Here is a 22662-nt window from a genome sequence, read left to right on the forward strand (position 1 = left end):
CTCAAAAAGAAAAAAAAAAAAAAAGAATCCCACAACTGCTCAAATAAGGAAAAAACCCAACTAATAGCCATACTGTGAAACAAAAATACTATTTAAAAAAACAAATGGATGACAGTCCAACAGTTTGCGGGATTCAAAACTGACTCTACAAAGTAGTTGTCTACATTGTAGAAAGGATTTCCTTTTATTTGGAAAACGAGCAATTGTAAATCAGGTATTGGAGAGAAGAGATATAAACAATCTTTAGATGGTCTTAAGTTTTGCCTACTGTTGAAGGATTAAAACCGTAAATAAAAAGGTACCAAGCCCTCAGAGTTCACCGTTCATGTGAAGCTTCTTCCACCTCTTTCTTGACCTTTTTAAAAACCATATTCATTTCTGGGAAAGGAAGGGAGAAGAAAGTAAAAATTACTTAGGAAAAAAAACAGCAGTTATTTCTTATTCTGACATTACACAGAAGTGCTTAATTTTGACTCAAGAAAGCCTTAAACTCAACCAAAAGTCTCAAACCTTGCTTATAAACTGCGTAGTACTTTGGCGGTAGAAGACGAGATTTCGTATAAACTTGGAGAAGGTTCCTGGACTAAATGGATGAAATGCACTTACAGTTACCAAATGGAAGAGGGAAAATAGAATTTCTGAGGTCTTTGAAAACACAGAGGGAAAGATGACACAAGGCTTTAGATTAGAATGCAAAAGAAGTTAATGACTAAAGACACCCTAAATTCAAAGGTATTCCTTTGCTGTATTCACAGCCCATTAACCGAAGTATCAGATAAACGTATTAGCTAATAATATACATATATTCAGTTGTCTGATTGCAAGAACCAAATTATAACAGATATTTAAAACATAACAAAGAGAATCTACAGATTTCTCTCCCAGCAAAAGCAAGGATTTAATTTTTACTAGTATGACAACAATACTACACGAACTACTCACACCACACAGGCACAGCAGTAACTTTGCTCATCGCATCTTTTATGAGGCTGAGCACGAGATTAATTGTTCTTTGAATTTCTTTAGATGCACACAAATCCTTACCATCAATGAGGAACAAAGATCACTTTTAAAAGACGTGGAAAGTTCAGACTGCAGTTGCTACTCATCTTTTGCTAGCATGCAGAATTTCAGTCTCCTGAATAATAAAGACTGCCAACTTAATGTCACTGGTGAGTCAGGGCATGAGAACAAAGGCCAAACTACCAAGCTAATATTCCACGTTGTTTTGAAAGGGTAGACATAGACGCAACTCAATCAAAATTAGCTCTGGAATTTAAACATGTTAAAGGGGATATATTACACGCATTTCGGGCCTTAGAAAGTCCTTCCTATAGTTCTTCTCATAGTTTGGTTTCATGTACATTTTCTGCAAACCCCACAACTCCAGGCTGGATATGCACACTCACTCCTGAGCATACATACCTGCCTTTGCATGGAAGTCTCTGTACATCTTCTCATCTGAAACTTTTCTGCTGTTGCATCAGCCCCACATTTTCATATACTCTAGCACTATCTTCTCTCATTCTGAAATGAAACAAATACTTACAGTCCGAAGAATCTAGTTCAAGAAAGCCACATTTGTACACACAATATAAGTCAGTGACAATCTATTTTGCTCAATTTAGTTTAAGAGCAAAGCACAGGGCAACAGTGTAGGGCAGATTCTGTGTTAACTCATTCTCATTCGAGGTCCCTGAAGATTAATTAGTACAGTTCAAAACTTACACACCAGTAACAGAAGAATAACTTACTCTGGACACGTTGGGGTTGGGGTACAGGGTGGAAGAGGGCTCTGATCCCCACTTGTCTGGTCCGATAAAGAATATTTAATGTTTGTATATTCGTGACCTTTTCTCTTACTCTTCTGTGAAGCAAAACACAACAAAAAGCCAGGTTTTGAATTACTAACAGAAAACAGTCATTGAAGTAGTGCAGAAATTACATGTCTAACTAACCATGTATGTTTTTAGAAGAAAGGTTTGTCCATGACAGAAGAGAGCTCAATTCTGTAAGTAACACACACAACATGGATAGGACCTAAAGGTTGGCTTTAGCGATTTGTTACAAGACCCGAAAAGCCTCACTTTTCAATATTCCTCTTTCCGACACCATCTCCAGCAGAATGTACCAACCTTATGAACCAGCACTCGTACGCAATCTTCATCTCACTTGGCAGAAGAAACCACACTTCATTCTTTAATAGACAGTACCAGCCAGTGGGCTTCCCACTGACCTTATTTCCAGCTCGGAGATGTGGCCAAATGACTAACATTGTTTGCAAGATCTCTAATAAAATAACATCTTAGCCCATTAGGTTTGATATAAAAAGAACCCAAGCTGTTATTTGTATTCTGCAGCATATGTTACAAGCTGCAGCCAATTGTGCTGGCATTCATCTAAAGATACTGAAGGCTCCAGCAAGCAAAGCTACTCTTCGAAAGAAAGGGGATTCGGCTTTCTTCCTTTTCAAGACAAACATTCACAACACATGCATACACTGAAACCTATGTATAAATTAAAGCCTCGCTTTAAGTTTTACAGCGTACTGGGTTTTGGGTGGGTAGGTGAGGGGTTGGTTTGTTTATTTGGGGTTTTGGGGGTTTTTTGTTTGTTTGTTTTTAAATGCTCAAACAAGTACTAAATAACTGGCCTGAATCAATCTCACAACAAAGGTTGTCAGAGCCTCTGGGGAGTTCTGGCTGCTGAGTTTCCATTAAGAACACTTTGTAGAGCAATATAGGTTGAAGTTTTTCCAAGATAGCCTTCTGAGACTTTCTCAAAACTTGCTCAACTTGTTCTGTTATTTTACTGAACTTCTCCCCTCTCAGCCTCCTACTTACTCCTGACAAATCACTTTCAAAGAGACTACTAGTCCAGATTAATTACCTGGAAGGTTAATGCTGAAAAATAACATTTAAACAAAACACAGAGATTTGAACTGTGCTGCATTCTACAGTATTACGGCTACAAACCCCTCACCTGCCAATAATATTCTGAAGCCCAAACTAGAGCTTGATTTCCACCTCCTCCCCGCCCAAACTGCGTGATACATGGCAGTTCAAGTTACAGATGTACTGTAGAGTAAAAGCAATTTAAAAAGAATCAGTCAGTTCTTCTATTACTTAAGCTGACTGAAACAGATAAAACAAGCCAAGAAAAAGTAGATATCTGGCTTCTCTACCTTCCGCTTAATTCACTGTAATTATCCTTTCTAATTCAGAATAATAGAAATGTGGTAAGAACTACTTGTTTCCTAGATGTAAGAGAATATACACATTTCCACAGGGAAAAAACCAACAACAAACAAACAAACCCTAAAACAAATTCACTCTGCTTTTCTTCTACACTTGTAAGAAGACAGGCAATATTTAACACGACACTTAACTCTATGAAACCTTGAGGCTCTCAGCATTGCAATGCAAGAGGAGGGAAATTTTTCTTGAATATAAGAAAAAATCAGGCATATCTATGTGAACGGATGCAGCTATTCACACATCCACTTCTTCAGCCCAGCTGGTTGTAAGTCCTGCACAACAACAGACTAGTTAATGTGACCACCTAATTTCTTATCAGAGCTGGCTTGCGTTCATCCAGATTGAAAAGCAGACAGCGAATAAGACCTCATATTGTTTCCTGTAAAGGTGCCCTAACTGACTTCACCAGGTTTTTTCCAACTCCACTGTTTGCAACTGCAGTTAAAGCAAGCGTAGAGAAGAAGGTTCCAGAAGTTAAAGTTTCTCAAAACAAGGCGTTGCATTCCTAAACTATCTTTTTGGGGTGAAATTCAAGCATTCTGCATAGTATTCTACTACTCAGCCAATTTTTTTCCTACTCTATCAAAAGATGCTTTTGAGCATTCCCAATTCACCAGTTTTTTTTTCCAGGACATTAGTTCCTATAGTCACCACAAAGCTTTGCTTTTGTCTGAGAAGTCCTATATTGTTTTATTCCTATAGCTGCCACTAGCCCTGCTTAGAGGTCAAGACCTCCTGAAGTAAAGCAATGTTCTATTTCCAGTTTCTTAAACTTTTCTACGTGTGCCTTCTGAGCTAGTAACAGAAAAGAGGATGAAACACAACTGAGCCTCATCACTATAGGAAATACACTGCTCCACTCAGTATCAAAATACTATTCAAAACCCATTACAACATCAAGAGAGAGTTACAGATCTACTTTATAAACGGCAGCAGCAGAAAGAGACCATATTCAAAAAGCTGAGGATACAAAGCTTGCGTAATTACACACACACAGATATAAGGCAGCTCTACGGCAAAGTGAGACAACAAAGCCAGGAAAAAAAGTACACCTGAGGGATTTCTTGTTCTTCACTTTGTGTCTAATCACCCTCAGAGCACACAACAGCTGTCCTGGGGAAAGGAATAAAGTCTCTATCCTCTCTGCTGAACAGTTCATCTCCATCATATGGGCAAATACAAAATAAGCTCTGCCACACTCCAAAGCAGCCAGAAGCCACACAAGAGTGCCAAGCCTGAGCTGGCACACTCCATCTCTAAAGAGGGATTACACCTCACACCTGGCACTGCGCTAACCACGCAGCTCTGCACATCTGCCTGATCAGTTGTGTGGGTTTATCTCCTCCTGAGCAGGAAGCCAGCTGCAGAAGGAAAGATACTGAAATTCTGAAACAAAAAGATAAAAATCCCAAATGACCAGAGAATGAAAGCAACAGCAAGTAGAACGTAGTTCTTTATTACAGAAGTTACCTCATTTTGCAAAAGACTGTGGTACTGAAGTACTTAAACAGGAAGAGTGAGGTGAAGGTCTTGTGGTTGTCACCACATTTTCCAAAATTTTTCTCACCTTATCACACCAAATCACTCCTCTAACTGCTTTTTGAGGGACACTGTACATATTAGAGCTACTAGCAGTTGAATTTGATTATCATACTTTAGAAACAGAGTTAACAGGTTGGAAGTATCTTTAAAGCTCAATAGAGCATAAGGTTCTGTATTAGTTACCAGAGCCTTATCTTTTATTCTTCTTGCACAGAAAACTAGACAATATTAAGGGAATTTGAGATTTGGGGTGCAGGAACCGGGGGACAGGATCCCATAAATGCAAGCATTTTCATGGAAGGTAAAGCAGCACTAGCTGCAGCCATATGGAGAAGCCTCTCAGACTGACGATCTTCTTCCTCTGCAAGTGGCCAAACGCACCATTTTTATTTTACATTTTTCTAATTCCACCTAATAGTTTAAGTAATTCTTAAGCATAATGAATTGAAATATAGGCTAACTTCTCTGAACAGGGTTAACAGGTTACAGACCCAGCCTTTCCATGATGCATTGGTTATACAGTCAGCAGTCAGGCCTCCAAAAGTAATAGGCAGCAAATGAGCAACTCCGCTCCCTGTTCCAACATAACATGTTCCTATGTAATATTTTATACTCTAGGACAAATATACCTGCTCCTCTTCAATTCTGCGCTGTAGCGTTTCAATGTAGTGCTGTACTGCCATGTAAATAAATCTGTACTGTGCTTCTGTCTGAACCATTCCTGACCGTTGTGATCTCACCATCTGAATGGTCTTTGGAACATCAATATCACAGTCAACACCTAGGAAGAATCATCGTAATGTTAAGAAAAGTGAAATAAGCTTTGTCTTCGGAGGAGAGATTGGACTCATCCTCCAGCAGAACACAGCACAGTTGAATGATCTTGCAAGACGCAGGATTGCTAACATTTAACACAGAGGATTCGTCCTTGATTACTAATACGCAGATCTGTAACTGTAGCATAATGTGGAAAGTTGTCCTGGGGGAGAAAACTGCATCACTTCACACTGTTCCAAGACGACTTTAAATGCAACCTAGCTCAACACACATGCTGAGTTAGTGTTTATGGCAGTTTATACATAAATACAACACTGTTCTCCAAAAACAAGTTACTCAAATTCAGCTTGCATAAGTACATTGACAGCCACACGCTCATGTAAGATTTTAAAATAAAAATAGAAAAACAAATAATAAAAATAATAAGAAGAAAAACACAATCAAACTCCTGGCTAATCCTCAGCTGAAGTTTTCATTAGGCTGAACCGGAGCAGGGTTTCAGCACTTTGATTCTAGCTAAGTCAAGAGGAGTGAGGAGTTTTGCCTTCTATGCAAAACACACATGCCTACTTTGTAGCATCAGTAGGATCCTCTATTCTATCAACACTCCTGTTATTTTACTGTGATGTATCTGTCAATGCCCCACAGGAAAATAAAAGTGGGCGGAACCTACCTTTTTCTCTAATTATGTCAATAAGAATATCAATCACAATGAAAGTTCCTGTTCGCCCAATCCCAGCACTGTAAAAAGAGAAGAGTGAAAAAAAGTTAAATTGTTTTGCTCTTTCTGAACAGACACCAAAACACTAATACAAGTAAGAGTCTAATATTAAGAGACATTAGACCTCCAAATTATAGCCAGAGTCAAAGAAAGCCACACAGCCAAAAGTAACTAGAGACCTAATCAACTTATTATGGAAGGGACAGAACTCACAACAGCACTTCTGTACCTCAGCATTTATTAACACCCTTGAATCAGAAAAAAACTACAAGGTCAGACCTAACATTTCCTTACCTTATAAGAAGTATCTCATTTATAAGCAGAGACTGAGGAGAGGGCACTTACAGGAGATGGGATGGATCCTGCAACCTGAAATGCATCTAGCCAAGACTGGCAGCACCTTCTCACACAACATCAGAAATTCTTATTCATACAGACATGCACACTCTGAAAGACAGCCTGCTTAGAAGGTAATCATTTGACACCTATCTAGAATATATCATTTCGCAAAACGTAAAGCACAAACACCTTGACAGATGAAAGTCCGAGTAGCTCTTAGGAGGAAGTTGTCATCTTTTAAAGTTTTCAGCTCTGCCCCCCTACCCCGGAAAAAAAAAAAAAAAAGGGATCCAACAGAACTCCAAAGGTGTAGAAAGTAGTAGGAGAGGCGTAATGCACCACCATACCTGCAGTGGACCACAACCGGTCCCGCATCAGAAATGCTCTCCTGCTTATGGTGCACCTCCTCTAGAAAGTCTAGTACACCACCAGGGTCACTTGGGACTCCATGATCAGGCCAAGTTCTGAAGTGATATTGCCAGACTGTTCTCTCTGTGTTCCCCTGGAAGGAAGATGTCAACACATGAAAACAAAATCCTTCAGATCAAAATCCAGCTAAAAGCATTTATGTGGCAAAGTTGAGTCAGATCAGAAGGTGGCATATCCAACCTGCTGCTCAGTATCCACAGCACCACAACTCTCTTAAAGGAGGGAATAAGGCAGAGTTCTTCCTGGCCTGACAAGTCAATCACATCACCTGCTTCCTCAGCTCCCTCTTTCTCATGCATTTGTTTCCAACAACATTTCCATCTTCACCTTTAGAAGCCATGGCAAAGTTCTGTCTGAGGGTATCCACAGCGAGGGACCTTCATCTGTCGTACTCATCATTCATACCTAGTGGCACTTACCTTATGCATTTCTTCCCACTTGGTTCCATCCCACGGACATACCAATCTAATACATCCTGCTTATTTCCTTCTTACACAATTCTTTTTGCACCCTGATCCAAATTGTCCGTTAACAAGGAAGTGCTATTTCCACACTAGTTCAGTGTTTCCTTCTTCATCTTTCGTATTCCTTCCCTTAAGCATTCTTTCTACATACTGGACCCACACACAATCATTTTCTTCTAGTGCAACCATTTCCATGAAACGGAGCAAATGCCTAGCTAGACTTAAGTGTGATTATTTAAAAGCATTGTCCCTCTTTTCAACTTTCCTCAAAGCTCTGCAGCTGTGCGTCTTCTGCCAAAAAGTGCTTAGATATAAGAAACTTCAATTATCCCAAGGACAAAGAGAAAGATATATGGAACTAAACCTGGAGCTTCAAAGAAAGAGACAGGGCTCAATTTATTAATCTCTTAGTGCTTTTATTGATTCCAAAGAAACCGCCTATTTCTGCAAGTTTTTTTTGCGATCTGCAACCTAAATTAAAAGGACAGAGTTACTAACATACTTACTTGCCCAACTTTAGAAAGCTTAAGTTCTCTTAGTGTGTAATCGTGTGCTGCACTCTCCTTAACATTCCTAACACGCATAACACCATACTCCTTTAGGGAATATTCATCAGGCCAGTACTTGACGCACTTACTCTGCAAGATTGAAAAAAAAAAAGAGGAGTCATCCGTAAGAAGGCTGGTTCATAAACTGGTTAACAAACACATTTCTGAAGCTTTCATTTCTGAATACATAGAGGACAATTACCAGCACCAACTGGACAGTTAGCTGACAAGGTAAAGTACATTTTAGGGGGAAGTTTCCCTTCCCCATAAGAAACACCAGATGATTTCAGACAAACAGGTACAAGCAATCTCTCCTTTTAGCAGTTTTCATGATCATTTTAGTACCGGCTTTGCCTCGATAGTTTCAATTAAAATACTGTTACTTGTAGCTCCACCCAACTACGGGTTTCAAAATACTGAGAATTTCCAGTGGAATGCTGTAGCCTTACAGGCTATTCTACAATCAAAACCCAACAGCCTGCAAAATAAATACAAGTCAAAGGTATAAGCTGTTTTAGCAGACATAAAACTTGGATGCTTGCTTTTTCATCACTTATAGCAGAAAGGGCTAACATAGCTCTCTAATTCAATCAGCAAAGCATTCAAGAATTGCTCCCTGTGGCAGGGGACCAAAGCCTCCTGTGTCTGTAGGTTTTGAAATGTAGAGCTTTTGGTGTACTGCTTCTCTCTCAAGATTATCTTTGGCCAGGGATATATTCCATCCACTAAATAATGCGTTCACCTAGTACTACTTTCATTTGGTTCCTGTAAAAGCTCAGGAAAGAGCAATTCCTGTTAGACTGTGAATGTAATATGAGTCCACACGGTATCGAATGAGAAATTACAGTGGGTATATAGATGCAGCTTCCAGCAATAGCAAATGCAGACCAAACACGAAGTACTAGGGAGAAACATTTCCTATTTGCAGTTATTACTGCATATTTATGAGAAAACATGGCAATAAGAAAGTTCCTTCTGCCAACACAAGATACATTAAGAGATAATTGAACACACGCTTTCCAGCCTACTTAAGCAACAAGATGCTTTTCTATCACTTTTGTCCTTCTTTCCCTGCCATCTCCAAAAAGGTACAAGCTAAAGAGAAGATGTTGATCTTGGCATATGCCAACATAACTTGCAGTTTCAAGACAGAACTCTGAACACAAGAGCAGTTGGTATAGCAAGTCTGAACAGCAACACACAATGTTAAAACAAGCTTTAGTCTGATAGAGGGGATGCATGTATTATCAGCTCAATGGACTGCCTCCAAAACACCACTATTTTAATTTGTAAGTATTTGGTGCTTCTACAGTGCATTCTAAAGCATATTCAGAACACTGTGCAGATCTGAGATGTTTCATAGTTCCTCACTTCCTTAGGGAACATACTCTTGAAGTCATCTCTGATTTAGAGGTTTCTCTCCTTCCTGCAGATCTGAAAGCATCTTGGCCTGAGATAAAAAAGCTTTTATTTTATATCAGGACTGTTATTTGCAATTCTTGAATTAGTGAAACAGGCATGAAGAAGAAAAAAAAAAAGACTAAAGAAAAAAAAAAATCAATGCATGCAGCACTGATTAAGTAATCAGGCATTAAAATGTTTTATACAGCCAGAGCACAGAAAAGAGGCTTAACAAAATTCAGAAAGAATCATGGAGAAGCTACAGAGGAGCACAGGCCATTCTGTAGGTTATCCACACACACACAAAAAAAAAAAGTTTATTAAGTGTATTCAAGTCAAATCTTCCAAAACAACCCCAATTTATTTCTCTTCTTCCAAGAGAAAGATCTAGGAGGTCACTGGAAAGGGGTAGCTTCTCCCTCCTTCATGTCATTCTCAGGAAGGAAACACAAATCATGCCCCTTCATAAGGGTGATGAATGGGCAGAAGTTTACAAAGCCTAAAAAAATCCACAAGACTAACGGTTTCTACAAAGACCACTAATGGCAGCTTTGATACCTAGATTAGGAAGAGAAGCCCATAAAATCTACTGCTATTTGTCTTCAGTACATATACACAAAGCCTCCTTTTTTTGTGGCAGTGGCAAGGAATCCCCGCAATTATCAGTCACCCATAGAAAAACATTAGCTATACTTTCAATTCAATTTTTTTCAAAAGTGACGCTCATCTAACAAGATAACAGCTTTCCATTCAGAAACAGATCATTGGATTATTGAAAAAGGTGGACGATGGTACGTGGAAAAAGCAGAGAAACTTAAACAAAACAAAAAAGAGAACAGAAACTGTTTACCAAACAGAAAAAAGATCAGAAGCAACACATTCCAAACATAAAACTATACTATACACAGGAAGCAGTATGTGACCGTTGCCAGAATATCAGCATTCAACTATTTCCTATTCTTTCCTGCCATATGTCATTAGAACCCAGAAACAAAATAATAGCCTCAGATTTGCCAGAAGACAGTGAACAAGACAAGATCTCTGCACTTAACAGGTAAAATGGAGGTTCTTGGGATACACCATTGCAGGAAGATTTCCTCTTTCAGAGCATTAAATACTGCCAGAGTAGTTTGCAAGGGGCTCGCACATTCCTGAGGCTAAACAGGCAGCTGTCTTCATGCAGAAGAGGGCAGACAAAGGCAAAGGACCTGACTTTAGGAATAAAAGTGCTAAATCACTTCTGGCTGAGGGATTCCGAAACCAGGCGCAGTTTCAGTTGTAATCACTAGTTCAGTATGTAATAAGAATGTTATCAAATTCAAGCATAGAAAGTAAAGAGAACAGCATTCTAGTAGAGTCTAGTAAATGTGACTTGAATGAGGTGAATGTGGGGCAATAACTTTCACATTATATTGTACTTTTTAGGTAAGAACCAATATCATCTAAATTCATTCTTATAGTAATAAAGTCCCACAATTCTGCTTTTCTAGTAAAGTCTATACAAGCTCGGTAAGCTAAAATAAATGGCAATACTTTTGTTACAGGGACAGGGAGTTTACCCCTTCAAGTACACAGAATGCCTGTTTAGCTAAATATCACATTCCAGTACCTCATTCCCTAAATAATTTTAAAATACATAGATTCACATTCAGTAGCTAAAATTTAATCAGTCAACCCTTAAAAAAGGGAGGCCTGATGATATGATAGGAGTGTACCCTCAATTCCCACAGGCACCAATAAAAAAGGACAGTCGACACCTTCCAAGTCTCCAAAGATGGTGGTAGCACACCAGATTTCAGTATATAAAATCAATATAACCAAGTCAGTTTAGTCCTTACTTGCATTCAAACGTCATGACCTTTCCTAAGGCCAGTTTAAGAGTCTGTTTTTACCTTTCCTCTTTCAACTTCTTTTGTTGTCATAACAATAACTCGAGAATTCTCCTGGAACACCATCCTCCAAAAATCATTCACTGTATTCTGTAGGCAACCTTGAGTAGCAATGTAGCTTTTTTTTGGCTTTGAGTTGTTGCACTTGGTTTCAAACTCAGGCTAGAGAAAAAAAACAATTTAACAAATAGCGACAAATGGTTACAAGACTAACTTGGATTTAGGTGAGTGTGTTAAAGAGTAGACATAGGCTGTGCCAACAAGATTCCTGTAGGTAGGAGTATACTTACCATAATAATATTAGCATTGATATAGTCTGAAACAGGTTCATTTGGATCACCATCATGTAGAACAACTCTGGTATGATCAACTGGAAGAATATATATGTATGTTAAGCACTTACATCTTACAGTTGTGAACACACAGCTATTTTTAAATATCCCACAGACAGGTACATTTCTTACTGCTAACAGAAGCTATTAAGTTATCAAACTCAGTAAATTAGTGGCTAGAATAATCAACTTTTCCTCTTTTGCCATTTCTTACAACAAGTGGCCAATTCATAACAAACTAGATCAAAGTAAGTGTTCGTGACCCCTAGTAACTTGTGAGTACATGGACAGTCAAGCACTAAGTCAAGGCAAATAGCTGCTGGATTTGCACCGTGCAGTTTTGTACCACAAATTAATCCTCTTAAATTTAAGCATTCCAGTTTGCTGAATAACAGTTTGGGGATGTGACGCTTTTAAATGAAAGCTGAAGATAAAAACAATACTTGGGAATCGAAATATTGGTATCTACAAAGTGCAAATGTTTGAACACAAATTGGAAATTGCATGGGCTAATACTGACAACATAAGAGGGGAAATTATCACTAGAGAAGAAAAAGCACAGTGGTGATTAATTAACTCTGTATTTACAAGCTAAGAAAATAAAGCATAGAAAAGTAGCAGACTTATATTATAATGGAAAAAATCAATACTTACAGGGTAAAATGTTTTTGTATCTATTTTTGTTTTTGTTTTCTTGACGTTGACCTTCTTTACGACTATAGAGAAGTTTGCATTCTTGCTGCTGTAAAGTCTAAATGAAAACAGCACAAATAACTGGTTTTAATAAAAGCTTCCATTATAGCAATCCTTTCTCACAAAAATGATACTACTTGATTATAATGCCAGATAGTCAGAGAAAGAGAGAGGGGTACTGGATTTCTCCCTTCAGACTTAGTACAGCATTGCTTCCAAGGTATGTAAGAAAGAGAGGAGCATGAGTGACAAGGCAAGCTATTTTCCACCTGATAATTATGAACACCTATGAATTCAAAGCTTCTTTAAACCACAAATTATAACCAGCAAGTCCTCATGATATTGTTCTGACCAAGCAGACGCAAGTTGGTCCCTTAAAGCTTTTAGCTGTAAAACGCTGTGCAAGGAAAACTTAACTGGTTACACAAAGGACCGCAACAAAATTTTGGCTGTGGAAGTCTGGCCATCTTAAAGGCACGCAAAATAAACCAAATAACAACAGCATTCTACAGAGCAGGTCCAAACAACCATATTTATCACTAGGTCTTTCTCACCAAGCATAAAAATTAGGAATACCATCGCATTTCTCCTTTTTACTGAATCAGGAAGGTAAGGAGTTAAAAAATTTCTGCTGAACTGGCATTAGCTTTAGTACCGATAGAGATTAGTAACTAATGCATTCAAAACATTGCCAGCCTGCAAAGGAGTAAGGCACTTTGTGATCCAGTGCTTCTCTACCTGAGCTATAGGATTCCTCTAGGCCTTACCAGCCACCTTTTGCTCCTTCAGCTACAGCAAGTCTGTAGTAACACTGCTGGAAAGCCCCAAAACAAGTCCCTGAGATTACAAATGCTGTGTTACAGCAATGCCACAAGAGCGGATCCTTGCAAGCTGCAGCCAGACCAACTCTAGACAGCCAAAGAGGAAGGAGCATACAGAAAACCCAACAAAGCACATCAACACAAGCAACTGTATTCAAATATCAAGCACAGTGAAAAGTCCTTCAGCAGTCAGAAGCAGAACATTAGGAAGATATTCTTGTCTATTCCCCCAGAACAAAAGTCCACATGGGAATGCTACAGTATTTTCAAAGGTATGGATGAGACACGTAAAATGCCAATGCACACCCCACCACCACAGCCACGTACCATTTTAAGCGCTCTAATTATTCTCTTCTACCAACACAAGGCCATTTCACTAAACCAGTACAAAATTTTGCCCAGACTTTCTCATGTTACCCTGTTGGGGGAGGAGGGGGGTGCAGCAGATAACCACAAACATATCCACGGGTTATCCATAAATCATCCTTGTGCAGAAACAATAAATCTGCATGGGGATTTCTCCTGTTGGCAAGGAGCTAATTTCTCAGAGCCTGATTCACAATTAATATGACAGGGACAACAGCAATTCCATACTTCTACTACTAAGCCACGTTGCTTAGTAGCAAATCCCCCTACTTGCAATGAAGCCGGAGGGACCAGAATCTCAATGTCTTTGTTCCAAGTTTTAATCCCAAAAGCAGTACTGGCCTGACTAAAAGGAACTCAGGCTTTGGAAGCTGCTCCCCTTGCTATTACCACTCTTAATACTCTTGCAGAGATTGCTTTTACCTTAAAGCTTGGGCATGTCAGGCACATTTGCTCATTTCTGTTTCAATCTCTATTATTGTTACTACCTCACTTTAGTGACCTTGGACAATTAGGCTCATCCTAAAGACAGGGAAACCAAAAACCAAAAAACAATATAGGAGAGCTGCGAGGTTTCATGCTTGTGAAGCAAAAGACAGAAAACATATCCCCATAAAGCATTGCTTCCTACTATTAGCGATGGGTGAAACAGCACTTTGCACTAAGCTCACCTCTTGCCACAATGCAAGAGCCTTTCAAGTGCCATTATCACATGGCACTTTTATATAATATTAACACTTGTGAGCCAAGTGAAATGCCAAGCAAAAGAACCAAAAGCTAAACTTTGCTAGCAGGTTAAAAAATGGAAACAATTAGGAGTGTGGAAACCATAGCTTCAAACACACCTTCACTTCATAGAGTTAATTATTATTGCTTTTGAGCATCCCTGAGGAGAGATCCATGAGCAGCAACGACTTCTAACAAGCCCATTAAGAGATGTACATGATGCAACAATAAATCTGAAACATAGTCCTCAATTTCACCATAACATCCAAGCATTAAGCTCACCAAACAGCCATTTTTCAGACACAAAAACATTACAAGGACTGTCAACATTTCTGTCTAGTGGTTCACGGGACAAGAGGTATGTTCTTAAATATGCCTGAAGACAAGTAATTTATAACTACCATCTGGACTGCCAAATCATAAACAGCACTGGCAGAGATCCATGGACAACCTGGAGTTTGCCGCCCGCCTCCTGCCACCAAGGCTGACAGCTATAGCTTACCTGAGGTGAATGAAAAAGCATGACACTAAAACTGCTAATAGATGATTCATTGCAAAAAACACAGTGGGAAAAAAATAAGGTTTAGTGCTGACCTCACTAACAGCAGTGAAGGGGAAAGAGAAGTGGAATGTCTCACAGGTAAAATCTTTCATTTCTTGCATTTACTTTTTCTGTAACACTTCCGGCTTGCTAGCAAACACCCTTCTTCAGGAAAGCCAAAAGACAGGAAAAGACTTTCATTCTAAGGACCAGCCAATAAATCCATTACAAGACAAATTTATTCAACAAAGACCAGAGGTCAGAAAATAAGTTGTAAGTGTCAAGTAATAGTTCAGTCATATTTTGAAAAAATCAACAATCCATTCCTAAACGCACTGCATGAGTGTTTCCCTCCAGAAGAAAAAAAACCCCAAACATTAATTCACATAGCTTCTAGTAAGCCAGCACCAATTACAAGAAGGGCAAGCCAACAGGACACACTTTTTCCTTTTTATGCTCTCTGAATAAGAGTAAGATATGCTTAGAATCTCCAGGGAAGCCAACAGACAGCATTTGCTTGGCTAACTTGCAAATGTATGTCCAGGCTAAACCACACAGTGATCACAGGCACAATTTACATGACTGTGTCACGATATGATAAAGCACACTACTAATCAGTCTTCGCAAAAAGCACTTAATTCCCATATGCAAGTTTTAGCCATATGCAAGTTTTTTTGCAGCAGGTGTGGCTAATCTTCCCGACCCTTCAGGCCCCATATCAAGAGTTCACGGTTGAACTCTGCAAGAGAAGTAATTCAAAGGTTGAGGCCAGTTTACCTCCAGGTAAGGTTTACAAGCAATAGGTGAAAACTGCTCCCCAGAGGATCCACCACTCTACTGTTGGGTAAAACAAAGTCCCAAGTCCTCAGCAATGGCCAGAGTAGCCTCTGCTGGCTTGCTTCCCCCTCCAGGTGGGATTCTGACCATTGAGCAGTCCTCGGTCAAGGACTGGCCCCCCACACTGGGCACAGGGGAAGAGAGAGGAGAAAGCTTAATCCTCATTTTATAGTTTCCCCACTGCCATGACCTCACCTTCTTATATTCCATCCACATTCGTAGTGAAATGCGTTACCTCTTTGGTAAGAGTCTTTTGCTTTTCATGGATTTATTTTTCTCCTCCTGATAATAATCTCAGAGCAGATTGGACAGTACATTCAGTTAATGAATACGTCTGATCAAAAAAGCGTTTCTTCAAGAATGTTTGCTTTGCAAATCCAGCACTATTCAAGAAGTTTCTCAAAATAGCATTACACAGCCAAAACCAGCTGTCAAAGATCAGGACTTTCCAGTTTCCTGTTGCCATCTGCTGGTGGAGTTCCATACTCCACTGTGGTTTTCTTATGTGTGTGTGGTATAAGCCAGTTCATTATATTTAAGACACTTCTAAAGCTTTCGGCTATGACCATCATGTGCATGCAGCTGTTAAGTGACTCCAGTTGTCAGAGATGGGTTAGGACCCAGGCTAAACTCAAGTAATTTGGAATGGGTGGTTTAATGCTCATACTTAATTTGCTCTACTTGAAAAACTAACAGCTTCAGCTGTATTTTCTTTCAAACGTAAGAAGCTCCCTGAAATCATTAGGGCTTCAAAGAAGGGGAGAGCTGGGCCAGCACAGCTATGTAACACACACAAGAGGCACACAGGTAAGACAGAAGGAAAGGCAATGCTACTTTCTGGGAGGGAAATGGAATTTTGGCTGCACGCAGAAATGAAACACCCAAACAAAACAAAAATAAGTCTCCAGGAGTCCAAGGAATATGTATAATCAAGGTTGCTTCATCTCAGAGCTTGCTACCGCTACTGCTTCACAATAGTTTTAAGATCCTCAAAAACAGCTATCAAAAAGCCACAAACTCAAGGGCAAGAGCATATATTGACTGAGAAATCACACTGAAGTTACCTTAAAGCAATGGTACCCAACCTCCCAAACACAGCAGAGTGCAAACCGGAACATCCTCTGCACTGAGACATGCAACAGAAAGCACGGTGCAATCCCCTTCATATGCACAATACGTCTGACATATTCCAACTGCATCACATACCGCTACTGTACGAGTACTCGGGTCACCAGGAGTAACGTAAGCTAGGAATTAGTCCTTTGCCTCCAGAAACATTAATCCAGCCTACAGACCTCTTCCTGTCCACATGAAGAAAACAAACACAGGAATGAACCTGATTAATTGTCCTGGTGGGCCAGATACAGTTGTACATAAGGCTCCCTCATGATGGGGAGGATATTCACGAGGGGTTGTGCTAGGTACTGAATGAATAGCATTGAAGCACATAATTAGCTCTCAGAATCAGGAAAAAAGGCAAATATTTCAATCATCTTACTAGCAGACACAAGAGTGGAACTGGTAAAATTTTAACCCACGCTGTACCTGACACAAGAGATGGGAGCAAGAACAGTGATCTGAAGCAACAGAGTGGGAGATGAGAAAATGTCAGGAAGGCAGTAACAAACCTAACTTTTTAGTAGTGTAGAGATTTAATACCATAACACTTGGAATGTAATGAAGTACCTCAAATTCTTCCCAGAAGCCCTGCTTGACTTTATCTGTAGTCTCTGCTAGCTTGCTTAGCTCTCGCACTCTGCTTTCAATCTCTGCAGCATTAATACGGGTAGTATTCAGAGGCTAAGAAAGATACAAATATTGAATAAAGGTGTAACAAATGACAACTGTGAGAAGACAGTTAACACACAAATCCCCTACACTAAGTATATTTTATATAGGCAGGCATCTATTTGGACTTCAAAACTTTACAATTCATACAATGAAGGGCAGTAAGGGTAGAGAGGAAGGGGGCAGGGAACAATTACTTTTAGATAAAGTTTCATGGTTGTTCTTCAATACATTAAGTTGTTTCATTTCTGGACTAGTCCTGCAATTCCTATGGACCATGATGAAACCAAGAAAAGTTCTGCACGCATCAGAGACACAGGAGCCTATCCTTCACAGGCATATAGAAAATTGTTCCCGTTTAAATGACTGACTTATCATCCAGTTCCATGAAATTTAATTCTTCATTTTTGCACTAGGAAAATGTTATTATGTCTCACAGAACACGTGGAAAAGCCTGCATTTCCACAATATATGCTGAAGGTAACAAAGCTTAGTGGTGTCTTCTCCATTCACTCACCTGCTTGAGTTGCAATACTGTGCCCAAAGTTTCTACCATAGGGTTCTTCTTGTAATGTTCCACTAGATCTGTCAGAGAGTCAAATTTCTCCCCTCCACCAACATCGTATTTTAGATCCTTGAAAGACAGATGCTCATCAAAATAAATGCGCTTCATATGATGAAGTCTACTCTAATACCATCTTTAGGCTATGTAACATACAAGAAATTCTCTTTAAAACCGTATGTAGAAGAATCTAGTAATATCCTTCTGCTAAGGGATGGTAGAACCTTAATAAAAAGAAACACACACATACTATGGAGGACATTATCCTTTTTGTCATCTAACTGAAAATCATTTTATCTGCCTTTTCAGGAGCGTGGATTCCTTCTGAACTGAGGTTCAGTCAGCTCAAGCAGGCTACCTGAGCTACTTGATCAGAATCTAGGAGACAGCCTTGAAATCAATTCAAATTCCTAAAAGAGTACCATTGGGTCCTGAAAGGCTGGTATCGACTGCCACCATCCCTATTTTAAGGAAGCAATGCTAAGTTATTTTCCTCAATGTCATAATTGTTACAAGTAATTAACCGCAAGTCAAAGAGGTTTTCTCAAAAAAAAAAAATTCTGGTAGTTTAGCTCGTACAATCTCGGTAGGCCATTTCCACCTCCAAACTATTTCTGTTATTGCAGTTTAGTTATTTTTAAACAACTAAGATGTTGCACTGTCTTTTAGAATAACAGAAGAAAAAGAAAGTGACAAAATCTGTGATTTTTTTTTTAAATAGCAACCCATGGGCATATATGAAAATATCAAAAGACTATCATTTAATAATACCTCAGTGAAGAACTACCCTATATTAAATTCTAGCTTTAGATTTAAAACTGTTCCTTGGATTCAATACTCAAAATTTTCACAGAATGTTGATCATCTATCAGGTGCAACTTTGTGAACTGACAGGAGAAACAGATATACTCGGATAAATATCTATTTGTCCAATTACTCATATTTTTATATAATTTATCCAGGAGACTGCAACTCACTTAAGAAGATTCATGAACATGAAAGGCTTCATCAGCAGAGGATTTCAGACAGACTTCTGATGCAATCAAAAGCAAATCTATTACAAGGTTCTTGACAGCATAGTACAGTATGACATGATTCAGTCAGGCAAGCAGTCAAAAAAAACCCCAAAACACTAATAGAATTTTGATGCTATCAAATTAGTCAATTTGATCCAACAGGTGATATACAGCACACACAGCACCACAGCTCTCTGTAGTGAAGTGGAAGATGGCCCTCCTGTCAGAATAAACCCACTGCCCATGGAAGTAGCCCTGTTAAAGAACCTCGTGCTTCATCATACCTGGCAATGAATCATGACATGTGTCACTTTAGATTTCCCATCATTACTCTCTCCTTTATCATCTCCTGTCCGGACAGAAAGAACAAAGTCCCCAGGGTGGCTTTGACTCTCACGCACAAGAAAGCTTCCATGTTTTCCTTTTTCTGTTAATAGTTTTTCAGCTTCTCTTCCAGAGAGATGCCCATGAAACCACCTTTAAATAAAGTAAGATATAGACAGGTACCCTACTTGTCATTCCAGCCATGGCTGAATCCGCTTGTTCTAAATATTTATTATAAAGTAAAACGCTTACGTACACTGAACAACAATGTCCAGGACTACAGAAAGCCTCAGTTTATAAAAATAAAAAACAAAATAAGCCTTGGAAGTGTACATGTACATATACATGAGTGATTACAGAAACACTTCAAAGCAAGCACTTCCATAAGCACTGAAATTTGCATTTCACACAAGCCTCAAATGAAGCTTTGATTTGGATCCTTTACAACAGTCCAAACGGATTTCCTGGTGTCCAATAAACACGAGCTTACACTGCAACCTTTTCCTCAGTCAAGGCATTTATTCTTCTTTTATTTCCTTCATGAGGATGCACTTTCCTGATAAACCTGTGGAAACTTAGCATCTGTGACACCTTAGCCTTCCATCACATTAGGAACTGGACAGGATAATCACATCGATCTCATTTCTTCAAGAAACATGGCCAAAAAGGCAGTAATCCTCCTCACTACTGTGGCTTAAATATAAGCCATTCTGAGGAGTGAGAGAACTTGTTTTAATATTTTTCCTTGTTTTTTCACTTCTGAGAATAAACTGATATAGAGGTTTATTTCTGACATACACATACTTCCTCAGTATATGTCAAGTCTAAAGTCTCAGGTTCTCCTTATTAGCCATGCTCCTAAAAACATGAGTTTGAGCAATTTGAGGATTTGCATGTCATCCACTTTCTTACACACAGGCCCACTGCTGAAAAATTGTATAGTTATGCCCAGAAATATACCTGGGAATTCCTTGCAGTAACAACAGCTTCAGGAAGCTCTAAGAGAACTTCTATAATAAAACATTTCCCCAGTACCAATAAAGGGAACTATGCCCTGTTTTTTAGTATTGTATCATGCCAGGAAGAATGCTGAAGAAAATAGGTTCTGGCCTTGGATTATTTTACCCTTAATTATGTTTATTAGTCTACTTTGCAAGTAACCTCACTGAAATTAGTGGGACCACTTTTAGTACAAGAGTGGCCACCCTTTCCTCAAATGGAAGCTCTCTGTAGTGTTAATAGGGATAAAACATGCATTTATTAAGAAGTGCATGGACACTGAGGTTTTCACCACTATTTCTCTGACCTTTCAGATGTAGGATCAGCACAGTTCAGTGGATATTTCAACTCTATAACATCTCCATTCTTTTCCTTGAGCTGTCCATGATGTTCCATATAATACTGGACTAACTCAGCCAACGTAGCAAACTTCTCTCCTCCATAGAGGTCATAGTAGTCTCCTGTGTTCTGGATCTTGATGTGGGTGACAGCTCCAGTTCGTCTAGTATTTGAAACAAAGGAAGAAATCCACACAAGTCAGCTGATTTCCAATCAATCACTTTTATATTTAGTATTCTGTTGTCCGAGTTAGAGAAATCCATACTTACATTTGCATCACTTTCCAACTGAAACATTGCAGAAAAGCTAAGCTAGTGCACCTCTGAAGTGTGCTTCAGCCACATTTCAGTGGCTTGCAAGAAGGGGAAGTGGCTGTCCAGCAGTCAGGAAGAATAGGAAAAAAACTTAATTCCATAACAAAGGAATCCTTGAAGCCAGCATAAGCTCTGTGGCCTCACGATCGCCAATAGAAATCCCTCAGACCTCCAAGAATTGCACACACAAGCACAAGGGGTGGAAGGGTGAGGGAAGAAGAATTCAGCATTCTCGAGACACTCATCAGAGCTTGTGTGCTCCTTTCCCTAGAATTTCACACTACCTGCTAAGATCTCTCCTTCAGTAAACAGTTGCCTTTGCCTGATATAAGTCATTTGCTCCCACAGTCTCTAGTATTAATAAAGAACAGCTCTCTGAAAGAGTCCCCTTCTGTTCAACAAGGCCCATTATCTCAAAGGTATCCAAGCAGCATTATTCTTATCACCAGTCCCACTTTTCCCTTTTCCTTTATCTACTTCCTCTTGCTGTCCTTTCCCCATCTCTACCACCATGTACACACTGTCAGGGGACAAGTGTTTCAAAAGGCCTATTCTGGAAGCTGAAATAGCACCGCACTGAAATTGCCCTTAAAAACTTGCTGACTTTTCCTGTAAGAAGAGAATCTGGATAACATTGTCTTGCATGTGCTTGATCAGTAATTCGTATGATCTCTGCTACTTTCAGATGGTTATCAAATAGATTTTTAAAGAGCTAAAGGTAACGCTATTATGAATCTACTTCTGTTTCCCCTAGCTTTTTCCATCTCTCTACAGAATCAGAATTCACCACCCTCCAACCTATAGTTTCCCCAAGTTGGGTAAAAGTATTTGAGAACCTCTTCACGGAAAATGGGAGTAAAAAAAAAACAAAGAGGGAAAAAGCGAACAATAGACTAAAAAGTGATCCATGCATTCTTTCATCTCTTATAAGTAGTTCATTTACAACTTTTTCCCCATAGAACAGTATCAAATGCAGACTCTTACCAATTTGGGGAGAAAGACAAAAAAACATTTAAACTTACCTAACGGAGAGTGTAAAGTCTCCTGGGTTACTTTTGCTGGGCCGTGCCAAAAAACTGCCATCAACTCCTCTTGTTAACAGTAGGTTTTCTGCCTCCACCCCAGTAATATTTGGATGAAACCATCTATAAAAGGTTAAAAATAAAGTGTTAATAAATAAATAGAAGATCTTCTGGTTTTCAGAGTTAACTTACATGACAAGACTAAACAGAACAATCCAACAGCTTCAAAACTGGGAAGTACTGAATTTTGTTCCTAAATTAGTAAGAATATCTTAGCAGAAAGTATAGATTGTTCATTTCATATTACATTGCAATTTTACATATTGGTAAGAGTTGCTTTGTAAGTGAAAGAGACATAGCTATACATATTCAGACTGCTTGGATTAAAACAATATCAATGAAAGGTCTACAATATAAACCGAGACCACAAGTCATGCATTTTCCTTACTCCTGGAAGACAGGACATAAAAAGAAACTGAAAAACAATCAGGAAAAATTATTAAAAATAAAACAAAACATCCAAAGTGACACTTGACAACACTTTAAAGGTTAAAAATTTAACAAAACCTCATGCTTTAGGGCACAGGCTGACCACCAGCTGATAGGGGTCAGGAA

At 39.1% G+C, this 22662-nt stretch overlaps 1 protein-coding gene across 1 annotated transcript; it reads right to left on the bottom strand.

The window, feature by feature from the left end:
* Nucleotides 1-80: 80 nt before the first annotated feature.
* On the bottom strand, nt 81-22170 carry PTPN11 (protein tyrosine phosphatase, non-receptor type 11; the record flags this gene model as incomplete). Its single annotated transcript, XM_009583311.1, has 15 exons — nt 81-378; nt 1426-1527; nt 1755-1867; nt 5429-5580; nt 6250-6317; nt 6984-7138; nt 8036-8167; nt 11371-11529; nt 11658-11737; nt 12354-12450; nt 17370-17483; nt 17989-18105; nt 19334-19526; nt 20680-20874; nt 22048-22170. Coding segments are annotated over 14 exons (1768 nt in total), but the record flags the coding sequence as incomplete, so codon positions are not given.
* Nucleotides 22171-22662: the final 492 nt, after the last annotated feature.

This window comes from Fulmarus glacialis, unplaced genomic scaffold (genome assembly GCF_000690835.1).
Source record: "Fulmarus glacialis isolate BGI_N327 unplaced genomic scaffold, ASM69083v1 scaffold21808, whole genome shotgun sequence".
NCBI classification, from domain to species: domain Eukaryota; kingdom Metazoa; phylum Chordata; class Aves; order Procellariiformes; family Procellariidae; genus Fulmarus; species Fulmarus glacialis.